Raw genomic sequence first — 21852 nt, forward strand, 5'->3', positions numbered from 1 at the left:
AATACAGTAAACTGACTGAATTAGTTACATAAATGAAGTTAGTAAAGTACTGTACAAAGTTCCAGAGCAGACATGGGACTGATGAATGTAAAAGATAAAGGATTTTGATTAGAACAGAAAACAGTTGTGCATTACACCTCATACATTACTGAACAATACAAAGCAGCAATGTGAAGGAAATTTGCATGCAGTAAATAAGTAAAGTTTATTTAATGTAGCAAATTTGACAGATCAATATCAAAGTGCTTTACAGGGATAAACAGGTCATAAAAACAGTAAAAAAAAAAAAAAAAATCAGTCAAAAGAAACAATAAAACATAAGCAACATCAGAAGTTGAACAAAACAGACTGTAATTTATTTGATGGTGACAACGTAATACTGAGAAGATACATTTTATTTGCGATGTGGTCAAGTTGCTACACTTCACTGTTCCACTGATGCCTTCATGCGACTTACAATGTGTTACCATCACACCACCTTTCAATTGGGACGACCCAAAGGCAAAAATTGCACAGAGCATTCTGCAAAGCTTAATACAGCAAACTGTCCTAACAAATTTCATGACCGGCTGTCAGACAACAATACTTCAGGGTAAATAACCAAATGATTTAGGCTTGAATGTAAATTTCTTCATGAGAAATACAGGTTTTTAAAATTGGACGGATATGTGCTGACTGTGGCAGCAATGTACTGGCTGCAAAAATATTGGTATGAGGCTCTCTTGGGAAGGTGATGTGGATAATTACCCTTCAGTACTGCTGAACCTCTTGTAGCACCAAGTGTGTGTGTGTGCTCTGCTACTGTAAATGTACAGCGTGTATTCATAATCTTGCAGATGGAGAACGGCTGGAAAAAGACACAGACTTACAGCCATTCACAGCACTGACCTTCGAGTGACCTAATACTCTGACATATAGACAGACATTGTCTTTATTAAACCAGCTACAGCTACATTGTTGGAACAGGTGTGAAGCGTAATACAAGTTAGGGGGTACTGTCTGCTGGCTTATCAGCCAAACATCACCTAAGGCATCAAAGATGGAGCCACAGCATCAAAGACGCAGCTGCAGACTATGTGCGTAGGTAGACAAGGATATTGTCACTCATGTCACAGTGACCTCACCACAGTATATGTATAAAAAAGCTACAGGAATAAGGAGAAATTGTGATCTCAGCCTGGAAACTCTGTCGATGGTTTGACTGTGCTCGCTTGCAAGTGTAATAATAAAAACTCAGAAAGACAGTCTTTGGTTTTGAACCACAGAGAAGCATTCTTCGTACATGGTAAATAAATGCAGATTATATACGGCAAATATGACTGGAACAGGTGCAATTTCAGGTAAAGGCAGGAAGCAGGCATTTAATAAATCCCTATGTGTCCATTGCTGGACATATCTCAACACAGCTGTCAGTGAGGCGTATACCATACCATCCCTTCCAGTACTGTGTGTCTTTGCCTCCGTGGGTAAAACGGATGTATCTCACTCCTGGTCCATAGTTCTGGAATACATGGGTCATCTGAAAAACACATATCGATAAGTATAGGCTTGTCCCGGGGTTTTGTTTCTCCTCTAAACATCATTGAAATAATGAATGTCTCGTGCTCTGTTCATACCTGATTCCATCTCTCCACACTCCACTGCTCAAACTTTATAGTCTCAGGTGCAAACGTCTGGACAGGCTTTTTTCTTTGATTCAGCAGCTCGACACGGATCTCATATATACAGCCACAATCACTTCTTGGTGAATACCTGGTATAACAGATACACAGATGTCAGATTTCAGTGATTACATATACAGTGTTGAATGTAGCATTGGTTTCATGTTTTAGATGCTATTTTGAAAAAAATAATTGGAAACATTTCTTTTAAAAAAAACTCATAGGGTTTGTTATGAGTCTGGTGATGATTTAGTCTCTCCAATAATTTGGAGCTTCTGGTCCGCTGTTGGCTTCATCACACCGTGACCTCCAGCATGCACTGGGGCGGTGTGCAGCAGAGTGTGAAGCTGTTGGGATGAGAGTCAGCACCTCCAAATCTGAGGCCATGGTTCTCTGTCAGAAACCAGTGGATTGCCCACTCCAGGTTGGGGGAGAGTTATTGCCTCAAGCGAGGGAGTTCAAGTATCTCGGGGTCTTGTTCACAAGTGAGGGTAGAATGGAGCTTGAGATGGATCGGCGGTTTGGTGCGGGTTCTGCTGTGATGCAGGCGCTGCACCGGACCGTCATGATGAAGACGGAGGTGAACCGAAAGGGGAAGCTTTAGATTTACTGGTCCATCTACGTCCCAACCCTCACCTATGGTCATGAGCTCTGGGTAGTGACCGAAAGAATGAGGTCGTGGATGCAAGCGGCAGAAATGAGTTTCCTTCGTGAGGTCGCTGGGCTCAGCCTTAGAGATAGGGTAAGGAGCTCAGACATCCAGAAGGAGCTCGGAGTAGAGCCGCTGCTCCTTCGCATTGAAAGGGGTCAGTTGAGGTGGTTCAGGCATCTGATCAGGATGCCTCCTGGGTGCCTCCTGCTGGAGGTGGTCCAGGCATGTCCAACTGGTAGGAGGGCCCGGGACAGACCCAGAACACACTGGAGGGATTACATATCTCATCTGGCCTGGGAACGCCTTGGGGTCCCCCAGGAGGAGCTGGAAAGCGTTGCGGTGGAGGGGGACGTCTGGGGTGCTTTGCTTGGCCTGCTGCCCCCACGACCCGGCCCTGGATAAGCGCATGAAAATGGACGGACGGACGATGTAGCCAGCGGATATCTGAGCCAAGACTTCCTTTTCTCTGCACTGTCATTGTTAACTAATGTCTATAAACAGATATCTCCATATGAATAATTAGAATATATAATAACATTTCAAGTGAAGACTAAATTCAAAGAAGAAGCATTTCAGCCCTCTTTTGTGCAGTGTATCTGCTTATTTACTATCGATCTGATGTTTCCTGCCACCACCTGCACCAACTTATGAGGACTGACATCATTATTTCAGTTCTGTTTCTGCTGTTAAGTTTGTAACTACAGCTTTTTAGTTGTGCTGCTTAAATGTCCCACGATCTTTGCAGAAAAACGCTCACTTCTCCAATTTGCTAAATCCACCATATAAATAGTAATACTGGAGAGCACGGTGGTGAAGTGGTTAGCATTGGTTCCTGGTTCGAGCCCGGGGTGGAGTGCAGAGTTTGTACTGTTTTACTTGATGTTAATTTTTCTTACCAATCCGATATTCTGATGTCTGGCTGGAAGTAATCCATAAATGATGGGTTGTAACCTTCCTTCTCCAGATCGATCAGCTGAGACTTCCTGCACATCCTGGAGAACAGAAATTGTCTCAGCTGCTACATAATATGGAAATACAAAATAAGATTAATGCCATATTTTCTGCATCTCCCCAGGTGAATACTCACCAGAAAGAGGTCACAAAGTTCTTCTGGACCGTCTCGTCTGGATGAGGCACTCTAAGATCGTGCAGAGCCCATTTATCACCACCATTCTCTAAAATCTGCCAGCCGCTCAGGTCCTCTGTACAAACAAAAGGAGGGTTGTGACATAAATAATGTTGTCGTGCTAATTTGTACATCAGGAAAACAACGGCCTTGTTGTGTGCAGTCACTCCTGTGGCTTCTTACGTTCTCCTCTTGGATTCTTGAGAAGATTTCTCCTCTTCTTGCACAAGAAGTAAAACAATCTCCAGTCTTTGGCTATTTTGGAGGCATCGCGGAGGCGATATCCTTCTCTTCTGCATCTTTCTTTCCACAGGGACTCACTGTCAGCCACTTCTTTCCACTGATGGCACACTAACCGACAAACATGTACCACCTGATGGGGAGGAAGACTCAGGAAGATCTCCTCAAAGATCTCCAGAGGAACGGGGAACATCTGAAAGCAAGAAAAAGGACACAGAGAAGATCAAACCCTGTGCAATGTGTTTCGTTTTCCAGTACTTTCTTTGGAGAATGCCCACTACTGCTTACATATCCATATAAACTACAAGTCTATCCTTACTACTATTGAACAGGCACATTTAAAACAAAGGGTAGGTAACACATAGTTTTTAAAAAAACATAAGCTGATTTCATTGCTCTAAAGCATCTATGTACATTGATGTATTTAAAGTGGCACTTCTCACTAGTAAGAAGAAAAAAGTTCATGATCAAACAGCTAAAAGAGTAAAAATATTTATGATGGCCAAGTTGCACGGTTTACAGGTGACAAATAGTGCACACAATGATCCCATGCAACATGCAGTCCAGTTGCATTCAAAGGAAAGTCAAATATGAGCTTTTTCTCAGCCTCTTTATGTTGGGTGTCTCCGTAGCCACAAGTCCAACAAAGAGGCAATAAAAAGCGTATTTCCTCAGGCCATCAGGATTGTGAACAGTGCGCCCTGACTGCTGTGTATCCTCCTCACATTGTCCTCTGTGAACCATTTGCATTGCCCTGCACATTTGCATCCTCCTGCATGGACAAAACTACCTATGTCTGCCTAGCAATTGTGACACATGCACATTAAACATTTCCATTCTCTATATCCATGTGTAATCGAACCAAATCTTCTTAGTTCAGAATTGTACACCGCACATATATATGACCTGCTCTCAAAGATAAAATGGATGCTAATATTCCTTCTCTCTGCTGTAAGTGTAACTACAGTCACTGTTTTTGGCTATGTGTGAAGCTGCAAAGCCGTTGGTCTGGTATTGTAAATGAACTGTCTGTTATATTTGGTGTTCAAATAGAATTGGGCCCTATGTGCCTCTTACTTGGACTCCTGGATGGTCATATAACAAATATCAAACACAAGAGACTTTTCAATCTTTTGACTTTTGCTGCCAGGAAAAATATTCTGCTCTTCTGGACTGAGGATGCTGCTCCAACAAAAAACGTCTTGGCACAATCTTGTAATGCAGTGTGCTCCCAATGAATATATCTCTTGTATGCTATTCATAAAGTTTGGGGCCCTTATTTAAAGTACATTGGATCTACACTGTCATCTTCTACATTGCAGGAGATTCCTAAACCGGCTTAGCCAGTCTCTGGACACTTCCTGTAAACTAGTCCTCTTGTAACCTTGTTATTTGTCTATCTGTCTATAGACTATTTGTTTGTTTGTTTGTTGCTGTTCTCATTTTCTTATTTTCAACTACTCCCTCTATTTGCCATTATGTCCAAGCTCTTCTGTATTTGATGTTAAAAATGCAATAAATATAGTCCTAAAAAATCCATTTACTGAATACATGCACACCAAAACACCAGGCTGCACTATAGTCTTGCAGCACAGCCTTAAGTGTAGACTATGCCATCTTGTATTTCACTTTACATTTCCCAGACTGGCTGTAATCTCCATACAGCCTGCAGTCATGTGCAACCCTTGCATTAGTTGTTTTAACAGTGGAGCACTGAACACCTACCGTTAGGAGCGAAGTACACGGTGCTGTAGCTGCAGTCGGTGGCTGCTTCGGACTCAGACCTCGACTTTCATTCATAAGTTTCCTCTTTACGCTCAGGACACCGCCGGGCCACAGCCTTTATGCCACTATACGTAGCCTATATCATTGTTTTGGTTTCTCGGCCTCCTCCTGTCAGCTGTTACTGCTCTGTTAAGTGCGCGAGCGTCACAGAACACGGAAGTGCAGTTCGGAATAACGTTACAGACACCGACACTGCGAGGAGGGCTGTAGCATCTCAGTCAAAGTTTAGGAAATTACCTCTTATTCTCTCGTTGAATGAATAAAACACTTATAGAGATGTAGGGCACATATGGCCACTCCTGTCAGTTTGTCAAGGGTGCGCTCGTTCTTCTCTCCGGGGCGGCTGGACGTAAGAACCGTGGGCGGAGAAAGTGTGGGATCACATGCTCCACAACAAGCGGATATTTTAAAACTTTAATCTATGATTTTAATTAATAATGAGAACATGCAAACTCTGCACAGAAGGGCTCCCCCACCCTGGAGCTCAAACTTCCCAATCTATCAACAATCTTTAACAAATTACATGCTTATTGTCCATAAACTATAAAAAAATAAAATAAAAAACTATTTAATAAACTAATATTTTCCATTTTTTTAAAAATACAGATATGTAATGATGACTGCTGGGTAAAATGTATTTTGATGTTGTCCAATATTATGTCTCTGTTAAATCATGCGATGAGACGAAACGATTTGCAGTAACTAGTTTAGGTGCAAAATCTCTGACAAGAGATGACAAGCTGGGCACATCTGCAAGTGTATATAACATGTGTGTGTGTGTTTCATAACTAGTAACTAGGGTGCACCAGGGCCCATCACAATAGCATGCACTGTTGTAACTCGTATCTCCAGCTGTCAGTGCCATGTGTTCCTAATCAATAGCCTCCAAACAACATTGTTTAATTATTTTTGATTATCTGGTTTGATGATTGATTGATTGATTGATTGATTGATTCCAGTTGTCTGAAAAAACTTCAAACATGAGCGTAATGATCAAAGGTTGTAAATAACAAACAGAAGAACTGTGAAGAACAAAAAAAGACTCAGATAAATTGAATAAATAATGTGTCCACTCAAGAAGCACAGAGACCTCTTTAGACAGATATCTAGATTAACCTGATAAAGACACTCATGGGTGGATTATGAGACAATGGACCCCACCACCTCTCCTTCATAGGAGCAAGGCACACAGACTTTATGGTTGTTCAGCCTGTTTTTGTTGTTGTCTAGATTGTCTTTATAGTCGCAACATATCTCTCTGTGGTTTTGTGTGTCTTTGTAGCCATTTTGAGTCTTTTTGTGGTTGCTAACATCTATTTTTAGTCATATTGTGTCCCTTTTGGTTGTTTAGCCCCTTTTGAAAGTCTCTTTGCAGCTGTTTTGCATTTCTTTGTGGTCACTTTCAGTGTCTTCCAAGTTGGTGTGTGTCTCATATTGCAGGTACAGGCCTGGGGCTGTAACCAATAGGTCTGTCCAGTAATCCATCCATTAAGAAGTACAATGTGAACGCTCAGTTTAAAGTCATGTATCACAAATGCAGTTACTGTAAATTTAAGTATCAACATGTGGAGTCTATAACGAAAGTGCTCCGTCTGTTACAGGCTTGAGTTTGTGTTCATGGTGATGTGTGTCTTTAAGCTGTTGAGATTTAAGTTTTTACTGTTTTTCTCTCATAGAGCATCCCAGTGAAAATATTTTACACGATTGTATTCATACATTCACACACAACTGGAGTCTCAATAAACATCTTGAATCATGTACACTCTAGTTAGTTTGACAACTGCTGTCTCAAGCCCTCCAGTGAGTCAAATGTGATGTACTCCTGATCGTCTTTAAACACATAAAGCCTCTAAATTCTGATCATCTGGTCAAACATCAAACCATATAATTCAGTTATCCTAAAAAAAACTCAGATAAAAATAGAGTCACCCGATGAGGAATGTGACAAACTCGATTTGCTTCCAAAAGAAGGTGTTTTGGGTTTCAGGAAACATTTGGTCATTATGTCAGCCCTCTTTGTTCGTCCAATTCATTATGATTCTTGAAAAGGCAGGGTTCCATATTTCACAGAGACTAAAACAATCTCTGGTCCTGTAGTGGTTTCAGTTAATCCTCCCCTTTTCTATTTACGGCACACAAACTGGCAAACAAGAGACGGGAGGGAAGATTCATTAACATTTCACCCAGATTGAGGAAAGAAGATCTACAGCACAACAGACATGCTGAATCAATTTAAAATGTCTTTCTAAACTCCATCCAGTCAAAACACTTGTACACATGCAGCCTCCCCATGCTGAACTATATAAAGCTGTGGTGTTTCACCTCTGTCACTGGCAGATATTCCTTCCCTTCCTTTTAGCTGTGTATCAGCAGCTGTTAGTACTCTCCACCACATTCATGTTATCATTCAAATGTGGTTCCCTTTTCTGAGGAAACTGACAAATCAGCAATGCCTAAATTACTTTGGTTAAAGATTCAGTGTGTAGGATTTAGGGAGATATATTAGCAGAAATTCAATAAGTATGTTTTCTCTAGTGTAAAATCATCTGAAAATAAGAACTGTTGTGTTTTTGTTATCTTAGAATGAGCTGTTTTTATCTACATAGGGAGCAGGTCCTCGTCCACAGAGTTCACCATGTTGCACCACCATGTTTATAAATATCATACACTTAGACTGGTTTATACTTGTAAGTCATAAATAGCTGGTAATTTATATCATATACTAAGACAGGTTTTTGTAAGATATATATTTGGTAATTACTATTATATACATATACATAGATTATTTTTGTGTGACAAAGTTAAAGGGTAATAATGATAGTATATTTAGAAAAGTCTTCGGTATGGGTTTATCTATATAAGGAAGTTGTCGGTTTCATTTTTCTCAATGACTTATGGAGAAGGGGTGGGATTTGTTTGTATGTTTTTTTTTTTACATGTTCAAAATAAATGTCAAATATCAAATGTTTCTACAGTAGCCCGGAACGGACAAACCAAACATTAGCTTTAGATAGGGCCATTAGCATTTTCGCTTTGGCTACGGTAATTAGCAGCCCCTCCAGAGCAAGCAGAGTTGTTTTGTTTTTTTTAAAGTAAAACTACACAAGGTCAGTTTCTTCTAGAGAGGAAGAGACCTCTGAGGATCTCAACTTAGCTGGGCTAATGGCCCATCTGCAACAAGCTGAATGGCGTTGCAAAACACTGGTTTTTAACATGAAATATTCAGTGTTTTTACTGGTTTAAATCTCCAGGTCTATTCGTTTTGGAGAGGAGATAATTGGGCTCCTGATAAAAATCTCCTGAATGCCTGGATCAGAAAACAACAAAATTTATTAACACTGCATACACTCAAAACGAGGCCTGAAAGAAGTGTACGCCACCTCCCACTCAAAAGTTGTGATGTATAAAAACAGACACTATGATCCATGCTTACGAACATTTTGAAGACGGGAAATTGGTGATGCAAATGGTGAGGTGGAAGCCTGATTGCAGAAATACGTATTTTTTGGCTTTTGTTCATACATACATTTTTAGTATGGATCCTTCGCATTGTTTTATAAATGAGACCTCTGGTCTGTTTGTTTCAGAGAGGGAGACACCTCTGCGGATAATTCGTCTCTCAGTGAAAACTTCTTGAACAATGAATACTGAAGGTATTCTAACAGGGAGAAGTTTCAGCTGGTTGCAATCTGCAGTCCTCACCACTAGGTGCCATTAAATCCTACAAACTGTTCCTCTAAACCAAAACCATCAAAACATTTTAACTTACAAGTTATACAAAAGAAAAACACAACTTCTTTTTTTTTTCTTTTTTGAAAAAGTACCAAAATGGTTAAGCAACATGAGAGAGACTGATTTTAATAATATGGCAAATAAACAGAGGTGCATTCATCGTTTTCATTCACATAGGCACTGCAGTTTGTGTACAATACAGTACATAGAACTCAATCATAAATTACAAGCCATACCAAAAATAAATGGATACCAAGGAGAGCATGAGATGGTAGCCATTGATTTCGGTGTCACATTAGAATTTCAAGCAGGCCGCAACGCTGTCCATGGATCCTGAATTCTGATCAATCCAGTCTGTGATGCTTTTACTCTGCTCTGCATATTTAAATGGATACAAAGACAAAAAGGTAAATGCACGATTTCTGAGTAACAAGGACTTCGCTCCGTGTCGTATCTAAAACAGCTTTATCCATCTTCTGTCAGACAGCTTAGAGATGAGTCTTTTTGGTCAGCAGAGGAGCTCCTATGTGTCTGCGTCAATCCTGTGAGCTGCAAACAAGAACAAAGAAGTCAGACATAACGCTGCTGGCAAGCACATGAAGGTGGCAGGTAATATAGCTCAGTGGATTTTTTAGGAGACATTGTCTGAGTTGAGATAAAATATTCTGAGATATGTTGCATCACACACATCTACAAAGGCTTCGGGTTCAAGTAAATTCCCCCCGCTGTCAGTAAGATCTGAAACAGTGGCGGGTTAGACAGTTCAAGAGAGTATATGATCTGCCAAATCATTCAACCTGCGCTCAAGTAGCTAAATATTACATTAAGGAGGGTGAAAAAACTGTGACACCATCCTCATACCTGAGAGTCACTGTGCTGTGCACTACACGGAACTTACATTGCTTTGGTATCCTGAGTGGTTCGGTGTCTCCTGACAGGACTTGATGCATGACTCCGCGGAACTGATACAGCACCTTCAGGCTCTTCTCCTCCCCCACACAGGGGTCATAGAAACCAGGGAGTCCTGACTGGAAAGACAACACAAGGTCATGCACCAGCAGCAGACTGAATCAGCAGAGAGTTGAGGACATCAGTTTCTAACCCGGTAGTACATTTTTAAAAGGTATACTATGCAGGAATTATTTGTTTGTAAAGAGTATCGCCAGTGAAAGTGAAAGCCAGCCACAGATTCTCTCTCGTTTTGGACATGGCCTTTGTCTGCTTGCATTTTTACCTCACTATATTTACTTTTTTCTGCACTGTTTTTGTAGCTTCCTCTTCCCCCTCTGCCCGCTACCAATTATTAAGTACTGATGTCACCTGCTCTTGTCCTATCCATGCAGAAGTAGACAACTACTGGCAGACACCTCATCACAAGTAGGCCTCTACATCCATACAGGGAAAACTTAAGTCCTCAAGGTCAACACAACCCATGAAGACCCAGTAACCCTGGAGCGAGTAACACTCGAGACAGTAGAAGCCTTCACTTACACAGGCAGTGTCAAGACAAGGCAAGAGCTTCATTCATCCACCTGAAGAATATTCAGAGCTCCAAAGAAAAGTGGACAAAGCTCTGACTCTTCTGCTCCGACTCTTAGCCTATACCTCTCTATGGATCAGAGACATGAAGGACAACCAGTACCACAATGAATGACTAATGTACAAACATTCATCAACGGCTGCCTGAGGCGGATCTTGAGCATCCATTTGCCAGACACAATCAGCAGCAATGATCTCTTAAAGAGAACAGGCCAACGACCTGTGGAAGAGGAGATCAAGAGAAGAAGATGGGGATGTTTCGACTACATCCTCCAGAAACCCAATACCAGCATCACCAGGCAGGACCTTAGATAGAACCACGAGGCAAAAGAGAGGCTGGTCCAAAAACACTTGGAGCAAGGACCTCAAGACTGACATCAAGCCAAGCGGGCTGACATCGCAACAGCTGGAAAGGAAAGTCCAGGTGTTACGCTGCTATGCTAAACCAGGCTTGTGAAACCCTTGACTTACTGCCTCTCGCTACATGCTGCATTAGACGTGAGAAATGTGCCTGGACTTCCCCGGGTGAGTGTGACGTCTCCTGTACCCAGGATGATCCCGAACACAGCCAAAAAATGAAAGTGCAGGCAGAGGGCAGGGTCCCTGCAGGTAAATACACCACTACACACCTCTAGTGGGTCATAAGTGATGGTTGTGAGGGATTACTTCTGTCTATACATTGTTTTTAGTAAAATCCTACATAGTATACCTTTAAACAGTATGTGTACTATGTACAAATGTTTTACATACCAGGAAAATAGTCTATAATCTTGCACTGGACTTACCTTTGTAGCCTCAGTGAGGATGAGTTTAGAGTCTTTCACCAAACACTGCAGTGGCACAGTCACATCAATGACCTTTGCCCTCTCGTGTCTCTTACTGTTGTCTGTCACAAACTTGCCGTACCAGGCGTTGAGGATGATGAGACCTGGTTTGATGAAGCAGCATCAAAGGATAGTGTGAATCAACTGGAAATTCAATGTATAAAGTGACGTTTTAATGTGCTTCAAAATGTTAAAAAGGTCTTAGTTTGATTATAGAGTAAATTTCAGAAAATGAAGGATGCCAGACAAAATAGACACTGACTTTTGAATGAACTGATATTAAAAGTCCAACACAAATCCCCTCTGTCACTATAGAATAATCTGAATCTTGCATGGCGGCAGTTTCAGCCTCATTTTTTAACAACAGAACCAGTGTCATTTTTGAGACTTGTTTGGTAAAATTGTTTCGCAACAAAAAGACAGCACAATTAATTTTAATTGCAAGCTGCACAAACAATACGGTAACCATTTCATAGAGTGCAGTCCATTGAATAATGAAGAGGAGCTGTGTGTCTGTCATTACACACTTACACACACACACACACCCTGCTATTAACCGTTACTTTACAAGTGCAGAGTCTAGGGGGCCTCTGATGATACTAAAATTAAAGCAACCTCTACAGTGACAGGTGTCATAAGCCAATTATCACTTGCAAAACTCCCCAAGGTGAAAATTACACTGTCTGCTGAGAGCTTTTTTTGTTAGTGTACTTATCAAAAGCAAACTAAAAAGCGCCAATTATCACGGGTCGAAGCGGAAGCAGGAGGGTCATTAAAAATATCCACTGAACTCTTTTGCCTTTATTAACAATTTGAACTCTATTTCAAAAGCTCTCCACAAAATCACACTCAACACTATCAGTGACAACTAAGGGCGTCCCCTCATACTACAAAGGCCCACACATTAGTTTTGCCTTTTCCAGGTGTACAGTCCCTTTAGATTTCAGTGAACTGCTCAAGATGATCACTAAAAGCATGTATTGTGCTTTAATTTAGATTTTTTTGATTCAGACAAACTGCGGCATAACATTTACCAGCAGTATATTTTTTTTTTATTAAAACAGGACTAGTCTGATTTCACATTGTAAAAACAGACACCACATCTAAGTAGGGGTGAGTTATTGTATCCGATTTTGGATACTGTAATATCATAAGTGTTGTATTTTCCTATTTTAAAGGCTGCATTACAGTAAAGCGTACTTGCCGACCTTGAAATCTCAAAAATAGGGAGAATTCTGAAACCTACGCAGGGTTGTGGGGGTCCTCAAATACTTAATTTCCTGCATTCTGGTGACTTTTAAAGAATTTAAGTAACAAAACAGTAAGTACACTGTATCAGCATTTTCATGTTTCGTCACATTTAATGGTTCGTGACCCTGGGACTCCAACAGGCTGTAGGCTTGGCCCCCATTAGGGACCCACAGCCAGCTGTCAACCCTGACCCACACACCCTTGGGCCCTGGATGCCTAAGCAGGCGGAGCGGGAGACTCACTGTCTCTGGAAGACAGCTGTGTACCCCTCCGTTGCAGAGAAGGATAAGCTGGGGTCTCCCCAACCCTCGAGGCACCCTCAAACGTACGCACATGTAATGCCGTCAGTAGGTACACAAACGACAAGTATCGATTTTTTTTTATTATAGAAACTATTAAGGTTCCAAATACAAATTAAACCTCCACTAAAAAAACAACCAACTGTTTTTTTCAGTCCACTAGACACATGTTGCTGCAATATAAATTACTGAATTTAAATGGACCGACTTTTTTCCGACCATTTTTCCTTAATTTGCTGTTGAAAAAAGGTAATAAATCGCAATATTCACAACATTTAAATTCACAATAATATCGCATCGTGGCCTAAGTATCATGATATTATCGTATCGGGGGGCCTCTGGTGATCCCCATCCCTAGTGGTCAGCATGAGTTGTCCAATGGCAGTGACGCCTGTCTCATGCAGAGCCAAAGGATTAAAAAAAGAGGAAAGAGGAAGCATCAGCAGGTAGGAAACTTTCAGAGTCATAGGGCTTACACACGCTGTACAGTGCCAGAGACGGATTATTAAAAATGGAAAGTAAAAAAGGGTTGAAAATGTGTCAGAAATTGAGAAAAAACTGGAGAACTGTGACCCTGGGAGGAAACTGGGAGAGGGCAATGAAGAAATGGGAGTCTCTCGGGGAAAAGGTAAAGTATGCAGTAAAGTGATGTCATTATCTGAACTTACCAGACAGGTCTAGACTACTATTTGCCTTTAGCCACCAAGTCATGACACACATCTGACATTACAGATGATTATCAAAAATATAACTGTGTAATTATTTTGTGAAAGCACCAACAGTCGCCCCTACAATATAGTTGCTAAATAACTATCATGATATTTGGACAAAAATATTGTGATAATTGATTTTCTCCATATTGCCCAGCCTTACTTTGAGGTCAGCAACTAACACACAGGCATCAACATGTTTCACCTTAAATGTAAAAATGTAAGAGAATCAAGTGGTTTCACAGCCTGCTTAAAAAACATTATTCCCAGGATAAGCTCATCTCTTAAATATTACTGATCTTACCCAATCTAGACTCCTCCGTTTCAATAATCCTGCGCACAGACTCCTGCATGAGTAAGACCTTTAGAGATGAAAAAGGCACACAGAGAGGGAGCAAAGGAGACAGACACAAACAATGAGATTTCACATCATGTGGATTATACTAATGAATTTCACTAAGACTTTGCATCTTATCTTATCCCATCTCAGCCCCTTCATCTGACTGGTGCGGGGACTTGTAATATTTCATGACAGTCACCCACGATACCTGCATCTCTTAAAACGCTGAACCTCGACGTCGGATTGGTATCACAGTCACATGTAAGCCTATAAAATACTCACAGCAGCCTCCGCCTCCTGTTTCTTCCTGGCTATATTCGAGGCCGAGCTCTCCCGCTGCTTCTCCAAGTCTCTGGTGAGTTGAAGGATAAATGGAGAAATGGAATGAGCTCATAAAATCTGGCCATAATAATACGCGCGGTGCTACTTCCAATAACATTTCTTGCATGAAACAACCAACTTTAAAGCGAAGGTTTCTTACTGTTCCTTCTGGGCCCGCACGTAGGGCCGAATAATAAGCTGCTGGATGGCGAGGTAGAAAACCAGTGGTCCAACTGTGGCGTAAAATACAGCACTTGGCAGGAGTTGGTCGGTCAGGTGAATGGGGAAGAAATACGTCTGGCTGGCTCTGTTTAGTCTGCAGAGAGAGAGTCGGTTTCATTATTTATATCTGAGTGGCTACTAACTGGCTGCTAAATTGGTTACTCCATGTAATATTTGTGAGAACTTCTGTCTAAAATTGGCTGAAAACTAAGGCCACATTCAAAAATAATAAGCATGCTCTCAGCTGCATACAGCTATATGCTTAAAAATGGCAAAGTGAAAATGTGAGCTATACTCTCAGCTGGACAGGACAGTTAGAGAACTATCCAAAAATAACAAGAGACATAGTGTATATGCACAAGCTTTTAAACTCATATCCCAACACCAGCATCTATCTCAATGGGACCATCCCTGTGTTTACATCCTCAAAGATAAAACCCCCAGCGCAGATACAACTTGTGGAAAATTCATTGGATTGGCTGGCATGATGTCATGTCTTGATTCCTACGGGTGCCATGGCAACAGCGCTGCGAGGAAAACCCTCTGGAACCCTGCATCAAACGGGAAACTGAGCAAAGAGGTGCGCTTACTTGATCTTTAGGGAGACACCTTGGGGCACTCCCACGCTGACTGTGGCCCCCAGGACACTGTGTCGACTGATCTTCCTCTCAGCGCCATACTCCACCACAGTCCCAAAGAAACCTGATCTGTAACATAAAGACAGAGTCAATATCTTTCTACCTGCAGTCAAAGTTTACTTGAATTTGAGCTGTCGGTTCTTGCACAGAAACTACTACGCACACATTGATCATCTCGTTATAGTGCAGTGTTCCTCTGGGAAACCTTGGGTCCTGGTACTGAAATGGGTGCCACTTGACACACACTTCTCATCCACACGCTGCTGCACACCAAGTACACTCCCTCATGGTAATGACACTCCCCTGATGGCAGTAGCCCCCTCGGCAGGAAAACACACCACACTGCAAAAACTGCTCAGGAATGGCCAGAGGAAACACAGAGGTCAAGGCATCAACCTGGCCTCCAAATTCTCCACATCCCAATCCCATCGAGCATCCGAGGGACATGCCAGTACCCCACCTCACAACCCACAGAACTCAAAGGTTCCCCTGCCAACAGCCTTGTGTCAGACAACACAGGACACCCCCAAAGGTCCTGTGGCTATGCCTTGAGAGGTCAAAGACCCCACCATGGATCAGACTTGGCTTTGATGGACACAAGACCTCTGGGGTACCAGCACGTCTCACAGATGTTCAATCAGTTGGGATCTAGGGAATTTGGAGGCCAGGTTGACACCTTGAGCTCTTTGTCAGTTTATTTGAGCCATTCCTGAGCAGTTTTTGCAGCGTGGCATGGTGCATCGTCCTGCTTGGGGGGCACTGGCATCGGGGAGTGCTGTTGCCATGACTCAAGGTTTCCCAGCAGAACATTGCATTGTAATATTATGATCAGTGTTATTCACTTCACTTCACCTGTCAGTGGTTTTAATGTAGTGGCTGATTGGTGTATATTTAAATGGCTATAAATTTAAGCTGTTGTACAAACAGATTGATACTAAACAAATGTAACTACACCAGGGGTCTTAATATAAATTTATGATGACATTCTCCAAATAACATATCGCACTTTGACAACATACTTTACTGAGCCCTTGATCTTCGTCTGGTCATCATCCTGGAACTTGTACTGGTAGCTCATCATCATAAATGTGTGAGGAATGCCAAGCTGCAGAGACAAAAGGTAAATGGTCATTTTGGCACAACGCTGACAACTGTTGATTTAATGGCGTCTTGGCTAACATTAAAATCATGTGTAACTGCTGGCTGCTCACCTGCATTGCGAAGGTGAAATGGCTGCTCTTGGTGTCCCTGACTATGCTGGTGTTCATGGAGGACTGGACACCCCAGCGCCACTGCAGATAGCCCATAGTGTTCTTGTCTAGGTGGCGGGCCAGCACTGTGGTGAAAGCGGGACGCACGCCTCGGGATGAAAACTGGAGCCCACACTGAGCGGTCACGAAGCTGAAGCAATAAAATAAAATATAAAAATCACCAGATTGATCATGTTGTGGTAAAAATTATATCGATTTCCTTTCTCCTGCATTTCAACACATACAATCGAGGTGTCAAGTTTCGGAAAATCTTCATCCCAAAGAGAGGTCCATGTGCGTCTCCAGCACCAAGCTCTACCTGCACACACACATACACAGCAGATCACGTTTCACATCTTAAAATGTCCCTCCATGTTGTACCGCCCACGCAGACAGGAGTGGCACAAACAAAGTGTGCCATTTATAGTATACATCACAAAATGAGTGTGCGTGTGGTGCCCAGTTGGAATGCAGCATACCTCTCCCCACCCCTTGGCTGAGGTGACTCTTCTCAAGGCCAAGTTAATGGTGCCCCCTCCATTTCCATTGTGGGTTGACAGGGAGCCAGACAAAATGGCTGTGTCTTTTGTGGTGAGAGGAGCCTGCAGGGAGAACACACAGAAACAATACGTCCTTTGATAAGAACTAAATCCAAAATCTTCCGTAGCAGCTCTCATATATTTAAAGGAGCACTAAAGAAAACATACTTATTAGCTTTATTATATTCCATGTCTGCCAATATATCCCCTTAAATCTTACACACTGGTCATTTAATTGCAGCTACAGCTGTTTCAATCCAAAAGATGTCGTAGCAAATGCCACCTAAGAACTCATGTAGAATCCCGAGCAGCCCATTACCTCTATTGATTGTGATATGTGCATCTTGTTGATTTCCACATGTGGGACTCCCCCTCCAGCCATATCCTCATAGTCTTCTTCATACTGGTCAAACAGGTCCGTGGCATCGATACCCACACTAATCATTCCCTGCAAATGACAGGTTCAGGGATAAATACTGTTTTAATGAATGATGTATATAATATGCACAAGATGGCTACTGCCTCTTTAGGTTACCGTCAGTTCAATGTGATGCTTGTTATCTTCCCCTGAACATACCTTTGGGTTGGTCCTTTGCTGAAGCCTCCTCTCTTCTCGCTCCTTCTGAAGGCGCTCGTACTCCTCTCGGATCTCGGCAGGGGTTCTTTTTCTTTCCACCACCTGGAGAAAGAAGATATGATTTGAATGCAAAGCAAACAGTGGATCGGCTGTTTCACAGGCTTTAGATAAAGAGTTGGAGTGAAAGAAATTTCACCAGGATTTCACCACCCTATACGTTTTCTTCCTGTGAAATTATTTAGAAGTTTCACATTTTGTACTGTCGAGCATCTATGGTTTTATTAAACACAGATGAAGCAAAACAAGTAGTATTTCCAGCAGGTTAAATGAGGTGATGTCATACAGGGCAGGAGGGTGTTGCGGTAAGAATGCAGGCTTCATGCCATGAGATTGCAATGCCACAACATTGTGCTTGTGTACACTATGGCTGACACTTGAAGATTATTCTTCCATGAGTGAGTTATTCTTGAAAATATAAATTTGGCTAAAAGTTCAAATTTGGAATTCTGTCTAAAGCACACCAACCATTTTGGATGTCTCTAATTATAAACATGCTGATTTATTAAGGGTATACTATGCAGGATTGTCGGTTACTGTTTGTTAACACACTCACCAGGGAAAGTGAAAGTAAAACCCAACCCCAGATTCACTCTCACATGGCGTTTCGCCTCGCTATATTTGCGTTTTTCCGTTGCTGTGTCACTTGAATGCCTGCTGTTTATGGTCTGGCACCTAGTCGCTATCTTTTTATAAAGCCCCAACCTCAGTTGCGGGCTGTGGGGGTACACACCCAGTGACATCCCGAACACAAAAAATAAGAAGACAATAAAAAAATAAAGGCAGAGGGCTGAGTCTCTGCAGAAAAATAAACTGACACACACTTCTAGTGGGTCATAATTGATGATTGAGAGGAACTACTTCTTTAAGAGTCTATACATTGTTTTTTAGGAAAATCCTGCATAGTAAATCTTAAAGTTGACAGGAGGGTACAGCAAAATCTTGGTTCTACTAAAAAGCAGCAAACCATGGATGCAAATGCAGACACACTACACTGACTGCCCTGATGATGACAAGATGGCTGAAAATACTTGGTTAAGTGAATAAAGCATGGTGTTCTGAAGAAAAGTTGTGCAACATGTCTTTTTATTCTGATGCATTTTGGCATTGAGCCTCACGCTGGTCTGCATCTGTGTGCATTAGATATTGCTAATGTGAATACAAACCATATTTTTCAAACAGATTTTCTGTCACATGACTTTGGCTATTTTTGCACTTGGCTAGCAATACACATATGACATTAATAGTGAATTAAACTTACAATGTCTTTAAAAATGTATGCGGTAAGCCTGAGAGTTGTGGTTGTGAATTTCAGAACTCCACTGAGCTACTCCCATGAGGACCTACTCAACTCTCCCGACAGTATTGTGCCTCTGATGTGCGTCATTGTATTTTTTGAGTTTAATAAATAATGGACTGTCAATCAACACAATGGCTGTTGTTTCTAACTGCATTTACATTCACAAATGGACTTACCTCCCATCCTTCAACGTCAAGTCCTCTCTTGCCATAGATATCATAGATGGCTCGTGCCTGTGGGTCACTAAGCACTGAAAAGACAAGGATAACCGGCAATAATATAAACCATCACAATAGTTTCTGAACATACTGTAATGTTGATCACATAATCAAAACTTTCTCCTACCTTCGTAAGCTTCATGTACGAGGTTAAAAAGCTGTTCTGCTTGACGCTTTAGTTCAGGGTCCCGGTGTTTGTCTGGGTGATACAGCATGCATAATCGCCTGTATGCCGCCTTCAGTTCTTCCTGCGTGGCCTGAAGCACAACATTCAAATGGAGAAAATGTGATAGAAGCAGTTTGTGGAGAAACTTGATTGACAACAGGCAAAAAAATAAATAAACACCAGGATGTTGCTACAGCTGAACTCCATTTGCTGATCCTCCCACACTTATCTGACCTTCATAAAGTCTTCTAACCCTGCTGTAACGCCATGCAGGCTTGTGACAAAAAATGTGAACAGAAACTGCTGTTTAAAGTCAGAGTATATTACATATAAAGCACTGTTCAAAACAAAGTTACATACAGTGCTTTACATGGCTGAACCCGGATTTAAAACAATGCAGGACTAAGACATGGGTTTGAATGTTTCACCAAATGTAAACTTCATTTAGCTTTAAAGATCTGAATGGGTCAGATAGATCTAGGAAACACATTATATTAGATTGCTATGAGATAGACTACAGTACAAAGAGTATGGGCCCAATAATAACAGTTGTGAATGTGTGTTCACAGTCATATCAGTTTCACTTTTGAATTCCCTGACACAGAGACTCATTTTTTGTTGTTTCCTGCATACTCCACAACAGAGTTACACATTATTTAGTTTATTCCTTATCTATATTCTAATTTCCCATTTTCAGCCACTTGGAAATAGCAAATGTATTAACTATGAAATTATAGCATATCTAGCCGCTCTGGAACAGCATGTCCTGTGCCACAAGTTATTTTAGTTTTATAAAATACCACTTGCATATTAACATACATGAACAAGTATCAAGCCTAAAAGCGTCTGATCTCCACACATGAAATAATACGTTCATACTGTAACCGGATCAACTGTAAGTGTTTCATAATGAAACATTACAGTAAGTTTTAGCATAAGCTAACTTTGTTAGCACTACAAACAGTCCCAGAGATCATTAACTACTCATAACTGTCAGTTTGTTATCATTAGCTCCCAAATTAGCGCGATAACACACGACTTTCTATCTTTCTTCATCAACTGACAGCTCCTGTTGGCAAAGTCGTAACCTCACAACCTGTTGTATGTCCTGGAAAGTATCTAGCCGAGGAGTCACAGCACAGAAATCAATGTCGAGGGTCACAGGCTAGCTACCTAGCTAACGTTACATGTGATTGTGCGGGTAACCGTTAAATATCAGCCGGAGAGCGTTTATAGAGTGACTGCTACATGCACGCGCACACACATCTATTTAGATCATAATTCTTTCATGTACCTCTCGTCTGACATTTAGCAGGGAGTAATAATCATCATTTAGGATCTCATCATCGTCCAAGGCAGACGCCATGTTTACACCCGGTCATCTCTTCTTCGTGGCATTTACGTGGCTCACAGACTTCTCCGCGCGCTCCGGCGCCCCCTTGTGTTGGGGAGGAATTACAAAACGCAGCAGCTGTATTCACATGGTTGTTCATGTTGTGTTTAACGTGTGCTTTTTATTTTTTGAGTTTAAAATGTGCAGTTATTCATTGTTACAAGAGATTTTACGATAATGGCGCTGAGAAATGAAAGTGCAATCGATCTGTATAAAAAAAAGTAGGTTCGCACAGCAGAGTGTTTTTATCTTAAATTCCCCAAATGTTTAATTTATTTTTAATATCATTATTATTTAGTCAGTTCACTTCATTTTCTATTCAGAAAAACACTCACTTGAATATAGAATTACATTTTCAATGCAAAGCAATTCATACTGAAGATAGGTGCATATATGCCTGACTCCAGCTCTGGAAGGATAGCCTAATATTTGCATCCTATCCACCGAGGAACAATTAAGGCAAAGGGGTGAGAAAATCACTTCACTGCACTGGGTCTTTCATTAGTTCATTATTACTTTCCTTGCAATAACAACAAGCCGTTGACTGTATAGACGCCGAGCAGCAGTAGCAGCAGAGGAGCTGTCCTTTCAGCACCACCACCTCAAACTATACCCTGCATTTCAGCACCGACGGCCACCAGCCCGTTAATGCAGGATGAAGGCTGTCTTTAAGTGCTGTGGTTGACGCGAGTGCCAAAGGCACAGTCTATTAAGCACAATGATCTGTAATTAGATTGCCTGTAGTCATTTAACGTAGCCATACTATTGTCAAGCCTATGTAACTGCGCCATAATGATAGAAGTTGAAAACCTTGACAGCAAAGTGAACGGAATTAAAGTAACAGTGTTTGCAGTGGTTGTCAGATCTGTGCGCCACACCGACCCCCCAGCAGCCTACCTGACAGAAGTGTTTAGATGGACTCCACCAGCAGCCCCCCCCCCCCCAATGGTCGGATCTCCCAGTAATCCCCGCAGCCTTCAGTATGGTGCCGCTATCTGAAATCAGTTAGACA

The 21852-nt window shown here is 41.6% G+C and overlaps 2 protein-coding genes across 2 annotated transcripts; both read right to left on the reverse strand.

The window, feature by feature from the left end:
- Nucleotides 1–335: 335 nt before the first annotated feature.
- Nucleotides 336–5790, reverse strand: LOC126402400 (F-box only protein 6-like). Its single transcript, XM_050064318.1, has 6 exons — nucleotides 5405–5790; nucleotides 3623–3872; nucleotides 3401–3515; nucleotides 3210–3305; nucleotides 1617–1752; nucleotides 336–1519 (listed from the first exon to the last, which is right to left on the reverse strand). Exons 1-6 carry the CDS (start codon nucleotides 5477–5479, stop codon nucleotides 1373–1375), a joined length of 819 nt encoding a protein of 272 aa, XP_049920275.1. The 5' UTR covers nucleotides 5480–5790; the 3' UTR covers nucleotides 336–1372.
- Nucleotides 5791–9307: 3517 nt separating this feature from the next.
- On the reverse strand, nucleotides 9308–20871 carry LOC126402392 (dnaJ homolog subfamily C member 11). The gene is made up of 16 exons (XM_050064307.1): nucleotides 20742–20871; nucleotides 19409–19538; nucleotides 19240–19313; nucleotides 17707–17808; nucleotides 17449–17577; nucleotides 17070–17192; nucleotides 16836–16909; nucleotides 16552–16741; nucleotides 16360–16445; nucleotides 15293–15409; nucleotides 14641–14796; nucleotides 14442–14511; nucleotides 14124–14181; nucleotides 11521–11663; nucleotides 10095–10224; nucleotides 9308–9745 (listed from the first exon to the last, which is right to left on the reverse strand). The coding sequence occupies exons 1-16, from the start codon at nucleotides 20811–20813 to the stop codon at nucleotides 9720–9722; spliced, it is 1680 nt and encodes a 559-aa protein (XP_049920264.1). The 5' UTR covers nucleotides 20814–20871; the 3' UTR covers nucleotides 9308–9719.
- Between the last annotated feature and the right edge of the window lie 981 nt (nucleotides 20872–21852).

This window comes from Epinephelus moara, chromosome 16 (genome assembly GCF_006386435.1).
Source record: "Epinephelus moara isolate mb chromosome 16, YSFRI_EMoa_1.0, whole genome shotgun sequence".
Taxonomy (NCBI): domain Eukaryota; kingdom Metazoa; phylum Chordata; class Actinopteri; order Perciformes; family Serranidae; genus Epinephelus; species Epinephelus moara.

Coding starts and splice junctions, on each gene's coding strand:
- LOC126402400 (XM_050064318.1), bottom strand. CDS start 5,479: ATGAATGAAAGTCGAGGTCTGAGTCCGAAGCAGCCACCGACTGCAGCT. Junction 3,516..3,622: donor CAAGAATCCAAGAGGAGAAC/GTAAGAAGCCAC, acceptor TTGTTTGTACAG/AGGACCTGAGCGGCTGGCAG. Junction 3,306..3,400: donor AACTTTGTGACCTCTTTCTG/GTGAGTATTCAC, acceptor TCTGTTCTCCAG/GATGTGCAGGAAGTCTCAGC.
- LOC126402392 (XM_050064307.1), bottom strand. CDS start 20,813: ATGGCGTCTGCCTTGGACGATGATGAGATCCTAAATGATGATTATTAC. Junction 17,809..19,239: donor TTGACGTTGAAGGATGGGAG/GTAAGTCCATTT, acceptor TTCTTTCTCCAG/GTGGTGGAAAGAAAAAGAAC. Junction 10,225..11,520: donor TCCTCACTGAGGCTACAAAG/GTAAGTCCAGTG, acceptor TTGTCTTTCCAG/TCAGGACTCCCTGGTTTCTA.